Raw genomic sequence first — 17,059 nt, 5'->3', positions numbered from 1 at the left:
ATGTCAACTCCTACTCCTTTTACATCTCTTTCTAGTCATTTTTGCCCTGTGATGGACTGGTGACCTGTCCAGGGTGTACCCCTGCCTTTCACTCCTAACTGTGACCGTGGTTAGGACCGGGTGTAGATAATGGATGGATGGATGGATGGATGTAGTCATTTTCTACTTATTTTACTTGTTTTGTGTTTCTTTTGGTCATTTAGCATATTTCCACAGGTTTTTTTCTCTGTTGCTGTTCTTTGGAGTGAGTTATTTTGTATAATTTTGCATATAGTTTTAGCATTATGTGGCTTTTTGTAGTCATTGGTTAAACTTTCCAACAGAAAGGTTAAGGTCCCTCTATGGTTCTCTGGTCTAAGGAGCCCCTGACCCCTTTGGCCTGTGCCCAGTAGGCCCATTCAATAAACCATCTATGATTGCTCACAGACAAACGACCCCTGTATGTTATTACTGCTTATCACAATATTAGAGTGTTAAAACTTATGCAGCAAGGCAGACATATGTGATAACTTTCTCTCATTGATGTTTTAGAGTGACAGTAAGTAATTTGAGCAAGACTATTTACACTGTAGTTCATGAGTCTTTGGACAATGATGGATTTATTCTTTTAGATTGAAAATGAACCAAACACTCTGAGTGGATTTAATGTGAAGTAAACAGTAAACAGTGCAGACACTGTAATTGTCCTGTCTTGCTGTTTTTCAAAAAAAGGAGATAATATCACTTTAATTTCACCCATAAGGTATTTTACATACATTATACTCATTTAAAGTACCAACAATGTTGAGTCACTGTCAAAAACAGATACAATACAGACTGTATTGTAAATAAATGAGGATGTGAAAAATACTCAAAAAACTTGTACTTGTATTTCTTTTTATCAGCACAGATTTTGAGAGAAGGGAAGAGAAGACGTGTTTGGGCATCCCAGCATCTCATGGTTTGAATAAACAGCAGTCTGATCATAACATTTAGACTAATGATAGTGCTCCTCAACTAAATTATGGCAATGATCTTTAAATAGGCACATAAACCTGAATTGCAAACCCCACTGAGTTTTGCCATCATATTTTGATAAGAATTACATACAGTGGGTACGGAAAGTATTCAATACTTATGACCATGTGATATTTCAGTTTTTCTTTTTTAATAAATTTGCAAAAATTTCTACATTTCTGTTTTTTTCTGTCAAGATCGGGTGCTGAGTGTACATTAATGAGAAATAAAATGAACTTTTTTGATTTTGGCAAATGGCTTCAATGACACAAAGAGTGAAAAATTGAAAGGGGTCTGAATACTTTCCATACCCACTGTATATAGATGCTTCTTTTTTGGGAAATTGATCCATCAGTTTGTGAATCTGTGTATTTTCAAATGCAAACACACTAACCTCCAGAGGCATTCATAATGTGAGTCACAATCATACTCCATAGTTCATGTACTTCAGTACAGTTAGTAGTCCTAACCCACATTTTAAATCTTGACATTTGCCTGTAGAGTCCGGTAGTTTGTCAGCAGATGGCAGCAGAGGCCCGTCACTGGAAGTCCCTTTAGCTTTTCACTTTAAATACGTCCAACAAAACTACAAAGCCCAACTTTGAAGTAAGATTTCAAAAGTTTTCTTCTTGATGAATTAACTATAAAACTATACAGCGCAACGTATTCATAAAATGAATTGTGTTGTGTTTTTATATAATATGCAGTTTGTGGGCTACAGCTGTAGGAACAAATGTGTCTTCAAAGAAAACTGAATCAATATTTGGCACAATATTTAGCGCCGATTCACATAAGCACTGCGCGTGACGCATCTGGAACAGCTTGGTCCGGAAGTTACCGATGGGAATTAATTAGTGATAGGGTGGTCCCCCTTATAAAAAGGAGACGCGCCCACTGCTCTGCTCTGTCCTTGTTCAAGCCAAGATGAGCTACGGATCTGATGTCTTTTCCTCCTCCTCCTACCGTAGGATTTTCGGGGAGTCGCCGCGTTATGCGTCCTCTCCTTCGCGGACGGCGATGAATGTGTCCTCACGAGGAGGTTATCGGTCCTCGTCTCTATCCCGGAGCAACATTTCATCCGTGGGCTCCTACGGCAGAAAGTCCGGCCGCTCCTTCTCGTCTATGCCACTGGAGACCTTCGACCTGACACAGAGCAGCGTCCTCAACAATGAGTTCAAAATCATCCGCACCAATGAAAAGGAGCAAATGCAAGGTCTTAATGACCGCTTTGCAATGTTCATCGAGAAAGTGCGCAATTTAGAGCAGCACAACAAAGTGCTGGAGACGGAGTTGATCGCTTTGCGCCAGAGGCAGACCGAGCCGTCCCGCCTGGCTGAGCTTTACCAACAAGAGATCCGCGAACTGCGCTCCCAGCTCGACGAACTTAACGGGGAGAAGTCCCAGTTGATGATCGAGAGAGATAATATTGAAGATGACCTGCAGAAAGTCAGGGCCAAATATGAAGAGGAGTTCCGTGCTCGAGAGGAGGCGGAGGCCACCCTCAAGGCTTTTAAGAAGGATGTGGACGATGCCACCATGGTGCGTCTGGACCTGGAGAAGAAGGTGGAATCTCTTCTGGACGAAATTAACTTCCTGAGGAAGGTGCACGAGGAAGAAGTGGCCGAGCTGACGGACATGATCCAGGCTGCCCAGGTGTCTGTGGAGATGGAGGTGTCCAAGCCGGATCTGACCTCCGCCCTCAAAGAGATTCGCGGTCAGTACGAGTCCATGGCGTCCAAAAACCTGCAGTCCGCTGAGGAGTGGTACAAGACCAAGTTTGCGGACCTGTCCGAGCAGGCCAGCCGGAGCAACGAGGCCATCCGCGCCAGCAGGGAGGAAGTGAACGAGTTCAGGAGGCAGCTGCAGTCCAAGACCATCGAGATAGAAAGTCTGAGGGGAACCAGTGAGTCTTTGGAAAAGCAGCTGCGGGAGATGGAGGAAAGGCACAATGTGGAGATCGGAAATTATCAGGTAAATACACTTGAATGACTTGTTAAGACCTTATAAAAAGATTAAATACAAAGACACACTCAGCACATTATATACAGTCTGATATAAGTTTATTTAGCTCGAAGCATATAGTGGTTTTTTCTCTGGAGAAGTGAAATGTCATGCAGGACAATAATAACATCAGGAGCATCTGTTGTCGGCCGGGCTCTGTCCGTGGTGCTGAAACTGCTGCCCCTGGGACAGCGAGCTCAGCAGCTGCGTCTGGCAACGCCCATGTTCTAAAAGACTAACTACATACAAATAGTGCTTTTTACTCGCACTCATAGTGGGAAAAATGTTATAGGTCAAACATTTAAACCATTTAAACGAATTCCCAACAACACAGTGCACAGTTTAACAATAGGTGGTCTTTGTATGTGGGTGCTGCATTTATTCCTCTGCCAGCAGTGTAGACTGGATGACGTCTGGCATGTTTTCTTTAGGATGGCATGGCAGAGCTGGAGAATGAGCTGAGGACCACTAAGAATGAGATGGCTCGTCACCTGAGGGAGTACCAGGATCTGCTGAATGTCAAAATGGCACTGGATATTGAAATAGCAGCTTACAGGTAGGTGTTTTTTCTCAGACACCACACATAAATCACAACAACATCTCTAATGTGCAAGAAACAAAAAAAACACTAAATTTAAAATAGTAATATAGAAATTTTTAGACAGGAGAATTCCTTCTGTTAAGCAGCTGTACCATTTGTTTTTTTGTTGTACACTCCCAACGCCTTATTTCCTGTCCTTTCTGAACCCTTCCTCATCCCGTCTTCTGTGCAGGAAACTACTGGAAGGGGAAGAGACTCGCATCGGGACAGGCATCACCTATCCCAGCCCCTCCATTAGCTCCGGTGCTGGGCAAGGCTACACCTACCAAACCCGCATTTACACCGGCTCTGGCAAGAGCTCCAAGAAGGAGGGAAAGGATGAGGACCAGCAGCCGCAGAGCAAATCTGGAAGCAAGGTGTCCCAGCGTGAAGTTTATGAAGAAACAGTCGTCACCACGAAGAAGATTGAGAAGCAGCAAGACGACGATGCTCTAACCAATCAGAAAAACTAAGAGTACAATGTAGGCCTGCTCTTGAACCCTGAATCCTCCCTTGATTCCACAATTCATCTCCTCTTCTAATCTCCCACCCTAAAACAAACCTTGATCCTTTACACTTGGATTATTTGAGGGTATTGCAGATGATAGGCCTTGTTTTGTCTCATTATTATAAGCATAGCAAGACTGTCAAGGTTTTGAACATCTAAAATACAGTGCAGGGTCCAGAGGTTTGTTTTATGTTGGTTTATTCTCCCTTGTACCCTTGGTTCCCCAAAGGAAATCCATTCTGACTCTATAATAACCATCACTTAATACAAAACCACAGTTGATCTCTTCTCTCTATTTCTCTTTCACAAACTCAACAGTAAACAGTAGCAACCACTTAGTTAGCATCTCTCACAGTATGGTCCTTCAAAGTAAACTATTCAACCGATTATTCCCACTAATGTTAAAATAAAGGTGTAATACTGACACACAGTAGATAATAACTCTGGTCCTGCACTTCCACTCTCAACACTTTCCAATTTAATCATGTGTTTGCAAGTGTTACAGTTGAACAAAAAGGAGAAAAGATTTTAAAAAAACAAAACAAAAAAAAAATCATCCATATGCACAATGATTCCTGACAGTTTAGAAGGAAAGCACAGTCTACAATAAAGAAACCAGCTAAAATTAACCATCATATAATTGCGCCTTACTGAGCCATTGCTTGAAGTCACCTAAGGAAAAAAGGAAGTTTCTAAATACAAAGCGTGCTTAAATCTCTTGCACAATATTTCTGATCATACCCGGTGTGTCAGTGGTTAGGCTCTGCATGATGACCATCCTCAGTCGAGCACTGATCGATTTTAACTTCTCAGTGAAGTTTACTTAACAAACATGGATTACCGTAGCATTTGAAATGAATTCAAAACGTGAAACCAACAAGTAAACAAATGTATTAGTGAAGCATAATTTGCATGGTGTAAGTAGTTGTCATGTTTGCATGGAATCCATCAGCCCATCATTCATTGTTCAAAGGTCAGCCACTGCCTTCCTTTTCAACATTGACAGTGCTGACCATCATCACGCCCACTCATCAATGACTGTAATAGAAATGTGCTTGTAGGCTAGATTTGAGGGTACTGATCGTGCTGTGACGACCATGAGGAACCCTCCTTTTTAAAACAGATGTGTAGGAATGGAAGCTAATTTGGTAATGACGAAGGACACAGGGCAAATAGGTAGTTAAGCAGTTAAGCAAAAATGCTATGACGGAGACAGAATGCAATCCAGTCAGTTAGAGACTGAATTGTAAATTATGCCTTTGTGCAAATGTACAAGATTCTGTATGAGCCATCTGGGTGTGATGAATTGTATGCATATTTAACACCATTCCCAATGTGCCATCGATGCTGCTTGAAACACATTTAAGCCACAGAATCCATACCATATCAGCCCACACCAGCTCAACTCACAATACATCACAAGTTCAGTCAGAACCTGCCAGACCACATTGTGTTTAAAACAGATGAACCTCTTTATTTTTAACTGTGGCCATGACTGGATAAAATGCCTGTTGTAGTACAGCCTCACCACTACAAATGATTCAGTATGAGAGACTTGTGTCTTGTGTTTCTGCTTGTGCACTGCCAACTATAACACAACTATCTTATTCTCTTGCTGCTGGTCATGCTGATCCTTGTCCTGACAATATGCACTTACACCAAGAATGAAGACAGAAAATCCTGATTGTATACTGAATTGTGTTCCTCTCGTCTTACCTGGGGCTTGTGATAATTGTATTAGTACTGTAGTAAATGTGTTTGTATCTCTACAGAGCGGCCTATCGTTATTGGAATTAATTGGGAAGGGGTCAGTAAATTTGAAAATTGACATTTAGATCTGAATTTTTGAATTCCATTGTTGGGCAGAAGAAAAGAATAGCTAATAAATATAGATAGCATGGTATAGTAACAATGGATGAATGGTTCATGGTTGAAAATGTCAAGCCTTTATATTTCCACTGTAAACCAGAAGAGCTTTCATTGCTGTCTGAAAAAGATGTCACTACTATTTCTACAGCACTGCCAGACTTTTCTATGTGCACATGCAACATGCATTTCTGAAAGTACAGCACACGACCGATCCAAAACCAACAATCAAGAGTTTGCCATAGAACAAACACTGTAGTATGTAAAATGCCTTAAAGCACCAGCAGCTTTTTTATGTGTGTCATTCTGTTCAGTGGGGTGTTCGATCTTTTTTTTTTTTTTTTATCAACGCTACCATAACTACAAAAGCATAGGGATTGAATGTAGTTGACATGTTATTCTCTTTATTGTTGTTACTACTTATGTATTACTGTGTGACAGTGTATCAATAAAAACTTGACATTACTGAGGCTGCACATGATTTCATTGTGTTTCTTTTGTATTCAACACACACCTTTCAGGCAGTATGTACTTATATGAAAACGTAGCTATTTTTTCCATGTGATAGATATGTAAGGTTATCATTCATCTATAAGTGCATGCATCCCATTGATGCTACAAAATGTTTAGAACTGGCAGTGGAATAGAAAGCATTTACCTTATTTACCTGCATTTGAGTACAACTTTAAATTACTTTAATTTTTTGTCTCTTTATACTTCTGCTCCAATAGTAGTGGAGTAATTTTACTTTTGTTACATACTTTTTGTTATTAGTTAAGTACATTATTGACCTATACGAGTTTTACTTGTAATAGGGTGTTTATACACTGTTGTACTGCTACTTTTAAGTATAAGTTCTGAGTACTGAATGTCAGTGTTTTTGTAATAAACAAACTCTTCTAACAATTTTTCAGGCCTGGGATGAGGAAGCATCTTTAAAAATAAATATTGCTTTGTGAAGAAAACAATATCACCTTGACCTCTGGTGTTATAAATTTGTTTATTTATTTATTTATTGGTTTTCAGTGCCACAGTGCAGACATATATGACAGCAGTATGATGGATTACCTGCTGCTGTGCTGTGAATTGACCTTTGCACCTTGTGCTGCTGTTCCATACACTTACCAGATCTTGAGACCTTGGGCTTGGTGGATTATGTCTGACTAGCCCATCTCCACTCTTGCCCATCAACTGGGTGGGACAGCCTTAGAGCTGGGTGCGCATGTGTGACGCAGATTGCAGCTTTTCAAAGATTTATACTGCTGCATTGCTGCTGAGTCGAAGGTGTGGTGAGGGCCATGCATAGAAATGCCACTGTAAAAGCCCGGTTATGAAACAGCTCTCCCTCCCTTGCTTCAAACTTGAAGAGGACTTCAACTTTCTATTTTAAGTCTCATAGCCTTAACCTCAGCCACCCTGTCCCTCGTTCATAACTATAAGAAACACACGGGAATATTATGGGGCTATAAAAACATATGAAAAACAGTATTGATTGCTACCTGTATAAAATATCACCTCCTGTAATAAACTCTGTCCAATCTGGGATTAATTTCAAATTTACAACTGATGAAAGCTAACAGAGCACGTTTAGCCTTCAGTCACAATGCAATCAGCGTACTTTGCAGTTGACTGATTTCTCAAGTGTGTCATCATATGGTTATTGCACATCTGCTTGTCTTAACAAACTTGCTCTGTAATGTAAAAATTATTTTTGCTCTTTCTGCTTGAAAGGGTAGTAAATATCTGTACATGCATGCCCTTCACTGACTATTGCAATCCTACCTTGTGATTTCTTCCCCTTTATTGTCTGAAGGGATAAAGGAGGCTATGTTGAGGGAGAAGTATGTTTTATGTTCTGTCTGGTGATAAGTGTGGGGCTGTGATGGTGGTGGAAATGAGAATCAGGCTGTGGAGCGAGTGGCCTGTAAATTTCACCTTTTTGTCAGCGTCTCCGGATCAAAGCAATTGCTCCTCGCTAGACTGAGGCATCAGCTCTGCAGGCATATTAAAGTCTGAATATATGTGACCTTATTCAGACACACACACTCATAAAGACCCAGCACTAAAAGAAACCAATATGGTGAAAAGACTTCATCCTCCAAACAAGTCAAATAGTCACAGGCCTTTTCCTTCTGCATCTAAGCTTCTTGAAGTCTTAATCTGTGTTTGGACAGAACATGAGACAAATTTTAGACACGGCCCGATTGCATGTAAAGTTAATCAAGCTAATCCAGTGGTTTAATAAACTGATATGCGCATCATATAGAGACATGAGGGAAAAGGAAAAAGACAAATGGATAATTACAGAAAGAGTCTGAGTTTTCATAATGTTTTGAAATCAGTTAGAGGATGAGTTGAACATGAAATGCAGCACATTACCACACATAGGTCAATGTGTATGTCAGCAGCTAGCTTCTGAACAGCATGTTGGTTTAATAAACACAAATTTAATGAAAAAGTGCACAGGATGAAAAATGTCTTCACTTTCTGTCTGAACGAACCTTTAAAGGAATACAGTGACAGTTTCGGAAGTACATTTGTTTGCCAGCTTAGTGGGATTTACTGCTCCGTGAAAGGTTGAAGGATGTTTACAGAGAAATGAAACCTATTTTCTTTATGTATATTTCAGTCTGTGCAAACAAAGTGTTAATCAAGTTGCTGCTGCTGCTGTTGCCTTGGAATCTGTTGCCAGCATCCTGCTGTGGTTCGGCTGCCTTGGGGAATGACCACTCTCAGAGAGACAGCTTGCTCGCTTCCAAAAAGGCAGACAGAGAGGTCTGAGGAGAGGCATGTACGCAGGTACAAGCAAGGGAATAACATGAATACGCAAACAGAAAGCAAAAATGATGAGGGCTGTTATATTCACCTAAATATGGAAGTGCAAATTAGATGATCTTAAAACTCTGTGGCAGCTGTAACTAAAAACAAATAGCTGTAAAACAACATAGTGTTCTGTGGGGGGAAACTGCACTGAATAGTGTCTTCACAATAAATTTACCTCTGCCTGGCAGAAAGTGCTGAATCATTTGGAGGTAGGGTCCATGTGTGACGTGGCGTTGGCTCTGTTAACCACCCCACCACCATGTTTTTTTTCATTGCTGCTAATAATAGCACAGACAGAGGCAGCAGAACCAGACAGACAGACTGAAGGAAGAGGATTTTTTCCTGAACAAAAGGGGAAGGTCTCATCCTGATTCTTGCTCCTGACTAAGCATTTCTAAAGCTGGAGACGATGGCAATGGGTGTATACAGTCTAAGAAATACAATTACATTGTAATATTATCCCCACTTTAGTTTCAGTTTTGTGGAGAATTTGTGTTGAGAGTAAAATGTATTATACACAACAAAGTCTGACTGATTTAACCCATTATATAAATGCTCATTGTTTGTCTTTTCAAAGGTTAGTGGTTGCTTGAGCTAGAAACTAGACTTGATTACATTTCACATTCATATTTGGTAAATGTTCATGAAATATAAAAAAAACAGCTTCAAACCAAATTCTCTTTTAGTGTAGAGTTTTGCAGTTTTGTATTTTTAAACACACCTCAAGAAAAGGCAGAGTCAAACCAAAGCACAGTGGTGGAAAAGGTGTGCTTGTGCAAAAATGTTAAATTTAATGTCTTTGTTAAGCATATTTACTGACTTTTTGGATTTGTATTTCAGAATTTTCTTTAAATATATAGATGAAGATAAATCCTATAAAAATACCCGGAAACAACAACGTCAGACTTCTTTTGACTTTGAAGGTGAAATTTGAATCCGCCCACGTGTGGGAAAGTGTGCGCCATCACTTCCTCCTTTGACTAAACCAGGATACGTACCAGGATGAAACGTTAAAAGGGAGGTATTTTTGGGTCTCAGCTTGTTGCTTGAAAAAGGTAAACGAGGACAAAAGTACATAGAAACTGTTGTGAGCATCAGAAGGAGCAGAATGGAAGCTCTGCAGACTGTAGCTCATGCTGCACTGCATGAACTGGAGGCACATAGTGTCACTGGAGATAAAGCTGGTAAAAAAAAAAAAAAATATTGTGGAAATTCTCGATTTTATAACTACAATCTTTTTTTATACATTTTGTTCATCACACTCACAATGAAGTGTTCCTCAAAAATATGTTTCTCTCTGATATTAATTCAATGCATCTAATGGCCCACATCTATAATGCAGTTGCTGTCAAACCTTTGCAAAGGCACAGTCACTGACTTGAAGAAGAAGCGATGTTTGGGTCCTATTCCAACGGGACTTGTTATTTTGGAGGAGACCAGGGATTGTGCAGGAGGGCTGCAAAACAAGTTCAATCTACAGGGACGTGTCCTAAAGGTAACCTTCTCCTGCAGCGTGACAGTGACAGTATTAATACTTGCAATTAATGCAATACAATTAATCAAATCATAAATAATCAAAACATCAGTTTGATTGGTGACATTCTGGTTTATAGGTCTATGGCAAAGTATTATATGGCAGTATCCTGATGAAACCTAAGCCAATTTCAGAAATATTCTTTCTATTGACAGTGTCAGTGACAGTTTAACACTAGTTTAAAAAAGTAAATAAACTATGAAAAATGCTGTGTCAATAATTTGCATCTTCTCTTATTCGGTCATGCCAAATGCATTTGTGATACACAAGTGAATAACACGCAAATTCATGTTAAATCTGACTCAACACTGACAGTGTGCCACTGTGTTATAAAGGGTGAGAGGTGAGTGCCACCACTGTAATCACAATAGAGGAGCTGAACCTATCCATGTAGCCTGCACACCATGACAAAACAATCTGAGAGAGAGGACAAACGGAAACTCAAAGTATAAAAATGTAATGAATTCAACCTGCATGTTGAAAGGACCCTTCTTCAAGGCATCATAAGGGACTAAAACCCTGAAGTAAAAAGTAGATCATATGTAAAATGGAATAGTTAATGATCAGAAGCTGAAAGAACTGAAAAAGAGTGATACCTCACTTTGGTTTTAGATTATTCTGTTTCAGCAACCAGGCTTAAAAATTCCCTCTTTTAACCATGTTACAGCTTCAACGACAGATGTAGCCTGATCATTTGAAATATTATTATACATAACGAAGGTTTTTGGGCAGGATATTTTTCTCAGCTTCTTCATTTTTGGTTCTTGTTCCTCAGTGATAAAATATTAAAAATACTTTGTTAATTTGCATTAATTCTGTGATGACATGTATTGAAATAAGTATCCACTTATTTCCAAATATATTGAGCTTTTTTTTAGCTGGATTAGGCCACATCATTGTGACCAATGATTTTTTTTGCAGCTGAACAGATGTGATACTGAGAGAGGTCAGACAGACCTCATTAATCCTACCATTAATCTTCTTGGCATGAGAATAGGGCTGGAGGTAATGCACCTTTAAAAATATACAGAAAGATATGGTATCAGGGCCACTGATACTATATCACCAGGTTCTCAATAAATGAAGTCCACTCTTTATGAGCCAAACAACCCCCCCCCCCATTAGCAACTGATCCATTCCAGTCAGGGATCTGTGAGATACAGTGTGTAAAAAAGTTTTATTGGGAAAAAAAGTTGAACATTTCATATTTATGAAACTTTTGGGACATAGGTGAATCTGGAAGTGATCAGGTCTTATGCACTCTGTAACAAAAATAACATCAAAAATTAATGGTAGTTTTATAAGTCAGCCACTGCCATACTAATGAAAAGGTCAGCCAGCAGCCAGTTAGCTTGATGAAGACTGATGCAGGGGGAAACAGCTGCTCAGATGGCTTCTCAAAATATTACTTTAAACCTAACCATTTTTTGTGGTAGTGGAACAAACTAGAAACAACTATTGGCCTAGTAACACCACAGAACATTGCTATGGTGACAGTGTTATAGTATGCATTATTACAGTAAACATATAAATGATTGCTGCTTTAACTAAATCTTCTGCATTGTCTCCAGCTCACCCATGTTATCTTGTTTAACTGCAAGGTGATTAGTGTCCAACCTTGGAAAGCCTCTCATTATATTATGAATGCTATCTACAGTACAAACAATATCACCATTGAGGGTGTCCAGTCTCACACCAAGAGCGAGATTACTGAATGTGATGTGCACTGGATGGATGCAAAAACTAGGAAAAGCACACAGGGGGACACTCCCTCACCCACACAACACAGTGCAGGCTGACAGGCTGGAGGAATAAAGATTACGTGCCTCCAGAGGCCAACTTATTGACAAATCTCCTATGCTACACACAGAATGTGGCCTTCAAACATCACAGGGCAGCAGGGAAGGGGAGTGAGTGGCTCGCTGAAGGGGGGAGGTGTTGTCCATATTTGCCTGCCCCTCTGCCCCTCACCCATCCTTCTTCTATCAGGTACAAGAACAATAGCGACAAATACATCTAAAGAGACATAAGGGTGGGGTGTGGTATTCTCTGCTGCTGCAAGCCAACCTACAATTGATTACCGATCAACACTGATTAATCACTGGAAGCAATTGATTAAAGCATTTCCACGTACACAGATGTATGGGATAATTTGAAGCCATTTTTTTTCAACACTGCATACTTGTCTTCCACACCTTATTCTTTCAGTTCCTTCCTTTGTTCAGCGCCCTGTACTCACGTGTCACCTGACTCTGGCAGGAATTACAACATCTCTCAGTGTGTGTGGAGCTCCATCAAAATGCAAAGCACACCCACTGCTTTTAGAAGCATGAAGGTCATTCGTGTCAGGAACATGTTCTCTCCTTAAAGTAAATTACAGAAAACAGAGTAGAACAGTAAATAGTGATAATAAAAGGTGTATTACAGTATGTGCACACAGTATTGCCCACATTGCATTAAGGTTAGAAAAATTAGTTTTAACCAAAGGACCCTTAGAGAGGAGGGAATCGATGTGCTTGTTTTTTTTTTCTTCACAGGAAATGCAAATTGCACAAAACAGTGTGATCCTGAGCGTTTTAGTCACTGCGCAACAACTCACAGTCAAATTTAAACAGACTTTTCAATAGGTAGGCAGTTTTAAATCAGTGTTTGCAAGGATTTAAAATGTAAAATGACCACTAACATCATAAATGAGGACTAATTTGAATTAAAAGTCATTAAATAAGTCATTTTTAAAAAAAAAGCCATTTAAATGAATAAATCTATTTATCTCTTCTAGATCCAAATTAAAACATCAAAAATTAAAGCAGTGAAAAATCCTGCTGTGCTGGTGGGTAGGTGTTTAGGTGGGTGGTGTTAAAGGTTTGAATAGTATCGTCATCACATTATCCCCCTGTGCCCATTTGTGTAGCAATATCTATTTCAGCCTCAGAGATTGAAGAAATGACATTAAGATTAGCTATGGGCTGCTGCTCAATGTTTTTCTGGAAGTGAATCTTTGTCTAACCTGCTAGTCATGGGTGAGTGCACGGTAATTACAACACATCAGTCACAATCTTAGGGCAGCAAAAACTGGCTTAATGGTGTTATGATTTTCTCAGATTGTCGCTCCATGGAGGGAAAGAAAATGTCTGGCTAAAGTTAACAGAGCAATTGCTCTCTAAATAAAAGCTGAGACAATTATGGCAACATATCACGCTAATAGCTTTTTTCATTAATCAAATGTCATCATTGATCAAATGAACTGCCTTGTTGACAGCAGCTGCATGACAGAAACCTTCAGACAGACGTTAACTCATCGATTCAATTTGTTTTGGCAGTACACCTACCACATAGGTGTGACAGCAACAAAAAAAAAAATCTGCACTTGACAGGCTATGGATGACAAACTGTGGAATAGTTTTAATAGTGAGCACATCACATTTATTGCACTTATCTCAAGTGCAGTGTGTGCTGGAGGGTTTGAGCATCAATCAATGAGGAGCCTTGAACATCTTTATTCACCACCAAGTCATGCAGATCAAGCCCAACAGAGAACCAGCTGGTGGCTTTAGACCATCTTAGCATGAAATAGGAAACATGCCCAGAAATTTATTTCATTTAACTTTTTACAAACTGTTATGACCCTAGGGGTCAATATGTGTGGGTGGTTGTGTGTTATTGGAGTGGGCGTGGACGTAGGAAGCCCGGGGATTGGACTTCCGGGATTGGTCCAACACTTCCCGGAAGAACGATAAGAAGCCCACGGACTGCTGCTCAGGAGAGCTATTCTCCCACCTTTGCCATTCCCAGCTATTTTGATAGAGATTTCGATCGCGTAAATTAGTTAGTTAGTTAGAGATGAGGTTTTTGTTTCGATTAGAGGATTTAGTATTGATAGGATTTTCGTTGTTTAGATTAGAAATATTTAGATTCTTAGGTTACGTTTGTTTTGTTTTAGGAGTTTCCAGGCTAGCAACCTGTGATTTTGTGTTATTTCTTTTGATTAGCTATTATAGGGCTGTTTAGCGTTTTCGTTATTTGATCTTTTGTTTGATTGAGATCGTAGGGCTATTGTAGCGTTTCTGTTATTGATTTTCGTTTGTTTGATATCGTAGGGCTCACGGAGCGTTTTTGTTTGAGTAAGGCTAAATTAGCGTTTTGTTTGTTTTGTACATTCTGTATTTTATTCTGTATTTTGACAGAATAAATATTCTTGTTAATTGTAATTCGATTATTCGTTCGTGTTTGTTGAGAGTGGAAGAGGTTTGGAGGAAAACTCCACAATCGTGTTACGCTCCGGCAACCCCTAGGCTGGGGCGTAACATAGATTTGGGGGCTCGTCCGTCGCGTTTTGCGTGCCGTTCCCATATCGTAGATTTGGGGGCTCGTCTTTTGTGTACTTCTCTATACTTGTCTGTTCGGCAGTTTTTTCTTTTGTGGTGGTGACAAAATGAGTGAGGAATTTAAATTGGAGGACTTTACTATGGATCCAACTTTAGATAAGTTGGATAGGTGCCGCAAGGCCGATTTGGTGTTGATCGCTAATTTTTTTGACGTGCATGTGCCATTAAATGCAAAGAAGGAGGAGATTAAACAACTCCTCATATCAAAGCTGACGGAAAGAGGGTCAGTTGGTGGGCCAACTCCTACAAATGGAGTCGGGCCGGGTGATCTGGCTGGTATTCCTACCCCACCTAAGGACCTCCCAGTCCAAACTGGACGTACAACAGAGGAGTTGGAACTCACTCTGAGGATTCGGGAGGTGGAGCTGCAGAACAAAAGGTTGGAGGTGGAAGCCATGCACCTTAAGGTAAGGGTTCTGGAGTTGGAGCAGGGAGCTGCTGTCGCTGCCATCGCTGCCAGTCCCTCCTTTCAGTCACCTGTTTCACGACCCCACGAAGGCTTTGATGTTAGTAGGCACATTGCATTGGTACCACCATTTAGAGAGTCTGAAGTAGACTCGTATTTCAGTGCATTCGAACGTATAGCTGCCACCTTAAATTGGCCACGGAACGTTATGGTCTCTATTGCTTCAATGCAAATTTGTTGGGAAAGCCTAAGAGGTATGTGCATCGCTATCTATAGACGATAGTTTAGACTATGACAAAGTTAAAACCACAGTCCTCCGTGCTTATGAACTAGTGCCAGAGGCTTATAGACAAAAATTTAGAAATTGTGAAAAAACTGCTACACAGACATATGTAGAGTTTGCACGACAGAAGGGCGTTCTCTTTGATAAGTGGTGTGAGCACGTAAGTGTTTGAGCACGTCATTATTGACTGTGTGGGTCCGTTGCCTAAAACCAAATCCGGAAATCAATACATCCTTACGATAATGTGTGCTGCCACTCGTTACCCCGAGGCAGTGCCACTCCGAACATTAAAAGCTCGTGCCATAGTCAAGGCACTTGTGAGATTTTTCTCCACATTTGGTTTGCCAAAGCACATTCAGAGTGATCAAGGTTCTAACTTCATGTCGAAGGTTTTCGCTCAGGTCATGGCAGAGCTCACACCGCACGTCTAGTACATATCACCCCGAGAGTCAGGGTACACTGGAAAGGTTTCATCAAACTCTGAAAAGTATGTTACGGAAGTTTTGCTCCGAGTCAAGTCGAGATTGGGACGAAGGCTTACCATTGTTGTTGTTCGCTGTGAGGGAAACTTGCCAGGAGTCGCTAGGATTTAGTCCAGCTGACTTAGTTTTTGGCCACACTGTGCGTGGACCATTGCGTTTGCTGCGTGAAACATGGCTCTCAGAGAAGCCAAGCCCTGAACAGAATATTTTGGACTATGTTAGTTCATTTAGAGAAAGACTACATCATGCTTGTGATGTAGCTCGTGAGTCCTTGTCAAAGGCACAGTCCAAAATGAAGGACCGTTATGACAAAAAGTCGGTTTCACGGACTTTTCAGCCAGGTGACCGCGTGTTAGTTCTGTTGCCCGTTGTTGGTTCCGGTTTACAAACCAAATTTTCTGGCCCTTACGTAGTTGACCGAAAGCTTAGCGAGACTGACTACGTAATTCAGACTCCAGACCGAAAGAAAACCTCTCGTGTCTGTCACATCAACATGCTGAAGCAGTATGTTGGTCGAAAGGAAGAACTTTCGTCTCCTAAACCAGTTCCCGTTACCCCCGTGTCTGTCACCCGCCCATCATACAAACCCAGTGATGACGGGTTAAGCGACAAACATGACTCTGTCCCCTGTGTACGTTTTCAGAACTCGGAAATTTTGAACCATTTAGACAGTCACTTAGCGTATTTGCCAGAACCCGCCCGAGCTGACATTCATAACCTCATTAACAATAACCTAGCACTTTTCAATGACATTCCCACCCAAACTAACGTGTTAAGTCATGACATTGATGTTGAAACCCATAAGCCCATTAAGCAACATGCTTACCGTACTCACCCAGAAAAACGTGCAATAATGCGTCAAGAAGTAAACTATCTTCTAGACCATGGCTTCGCTATTCCAAGCATTAGCCCTTGGAGTTCGCCATCTCTGTTAGTTCCCAAACCTGATCAGACTTTCCGGTTTTGTAATGACTACCGAAAGGTAAACGCCGTTACAAAACCAGACTCGTTCCCGTTGCCACGTATGGATGACTGTATCGACCGTGTGGGGGCCGCGAAATTTGTCACAAACCTGGACCTGCTAAAAGGTTATTGGCACGTTCCTCTGACACCTCGTGCTTCAGAAATTTCTGCGTTTTTGACTCCGGACCACTTTCTGCAATACACAGTCATGCCGTTTGGACTTCGAAATGCA

At 40.6% G+C, this 17,059-nt stretch overlaps 1 protein-coding gene across 1 annotated transcript; it reads left to right on the top strand.

The window, feature by feature from the left end:
• Positions 1-1,881: 1,881 nt before the first annotated feature.
• Positions 1,882-6,418, top strand: inab (internexin neuronal intermediate filament protein, alpha b). Its single transcript, XM_026304040.1, has 3 exons — positions 1,882-2,967; positions 3,429-3,553; positions 3,771-6,418. The coding sequence occupies exons 1-3, from the start codon at positions 1,921-1,923 to the stop codon at positions 4,048-4,050; spliced, it is 1,452 nt and encodes a 483-aa protein (XP_026159825.1). The 5' UTR covers positions 1,882-1,920; the 3' UTR covers positions 4,051-6,418.
• Positions 6,419-17,059: the final 10,641 nt, after the last annotated feature.

Source organism: Mastacembelus armatus, chromosome 1 (genome assembly GCF_900324485.2).
Source record: "Mastacembelus armatus chromosome 1, fMasArm1.2, whole genome shotgun sequence".
Taxonomy (NCBI): Eukaryota; Metazoa; Chordata; class Actinopteri; order Synbranchiformes; family Mastacembelidae; genus Mastacembelus; species Mastacembelus armatus.
Note: the sequence above shows the minus strand (reverse complement) of the source record. Positions and strands in the feature narration are given on the sequence as shown.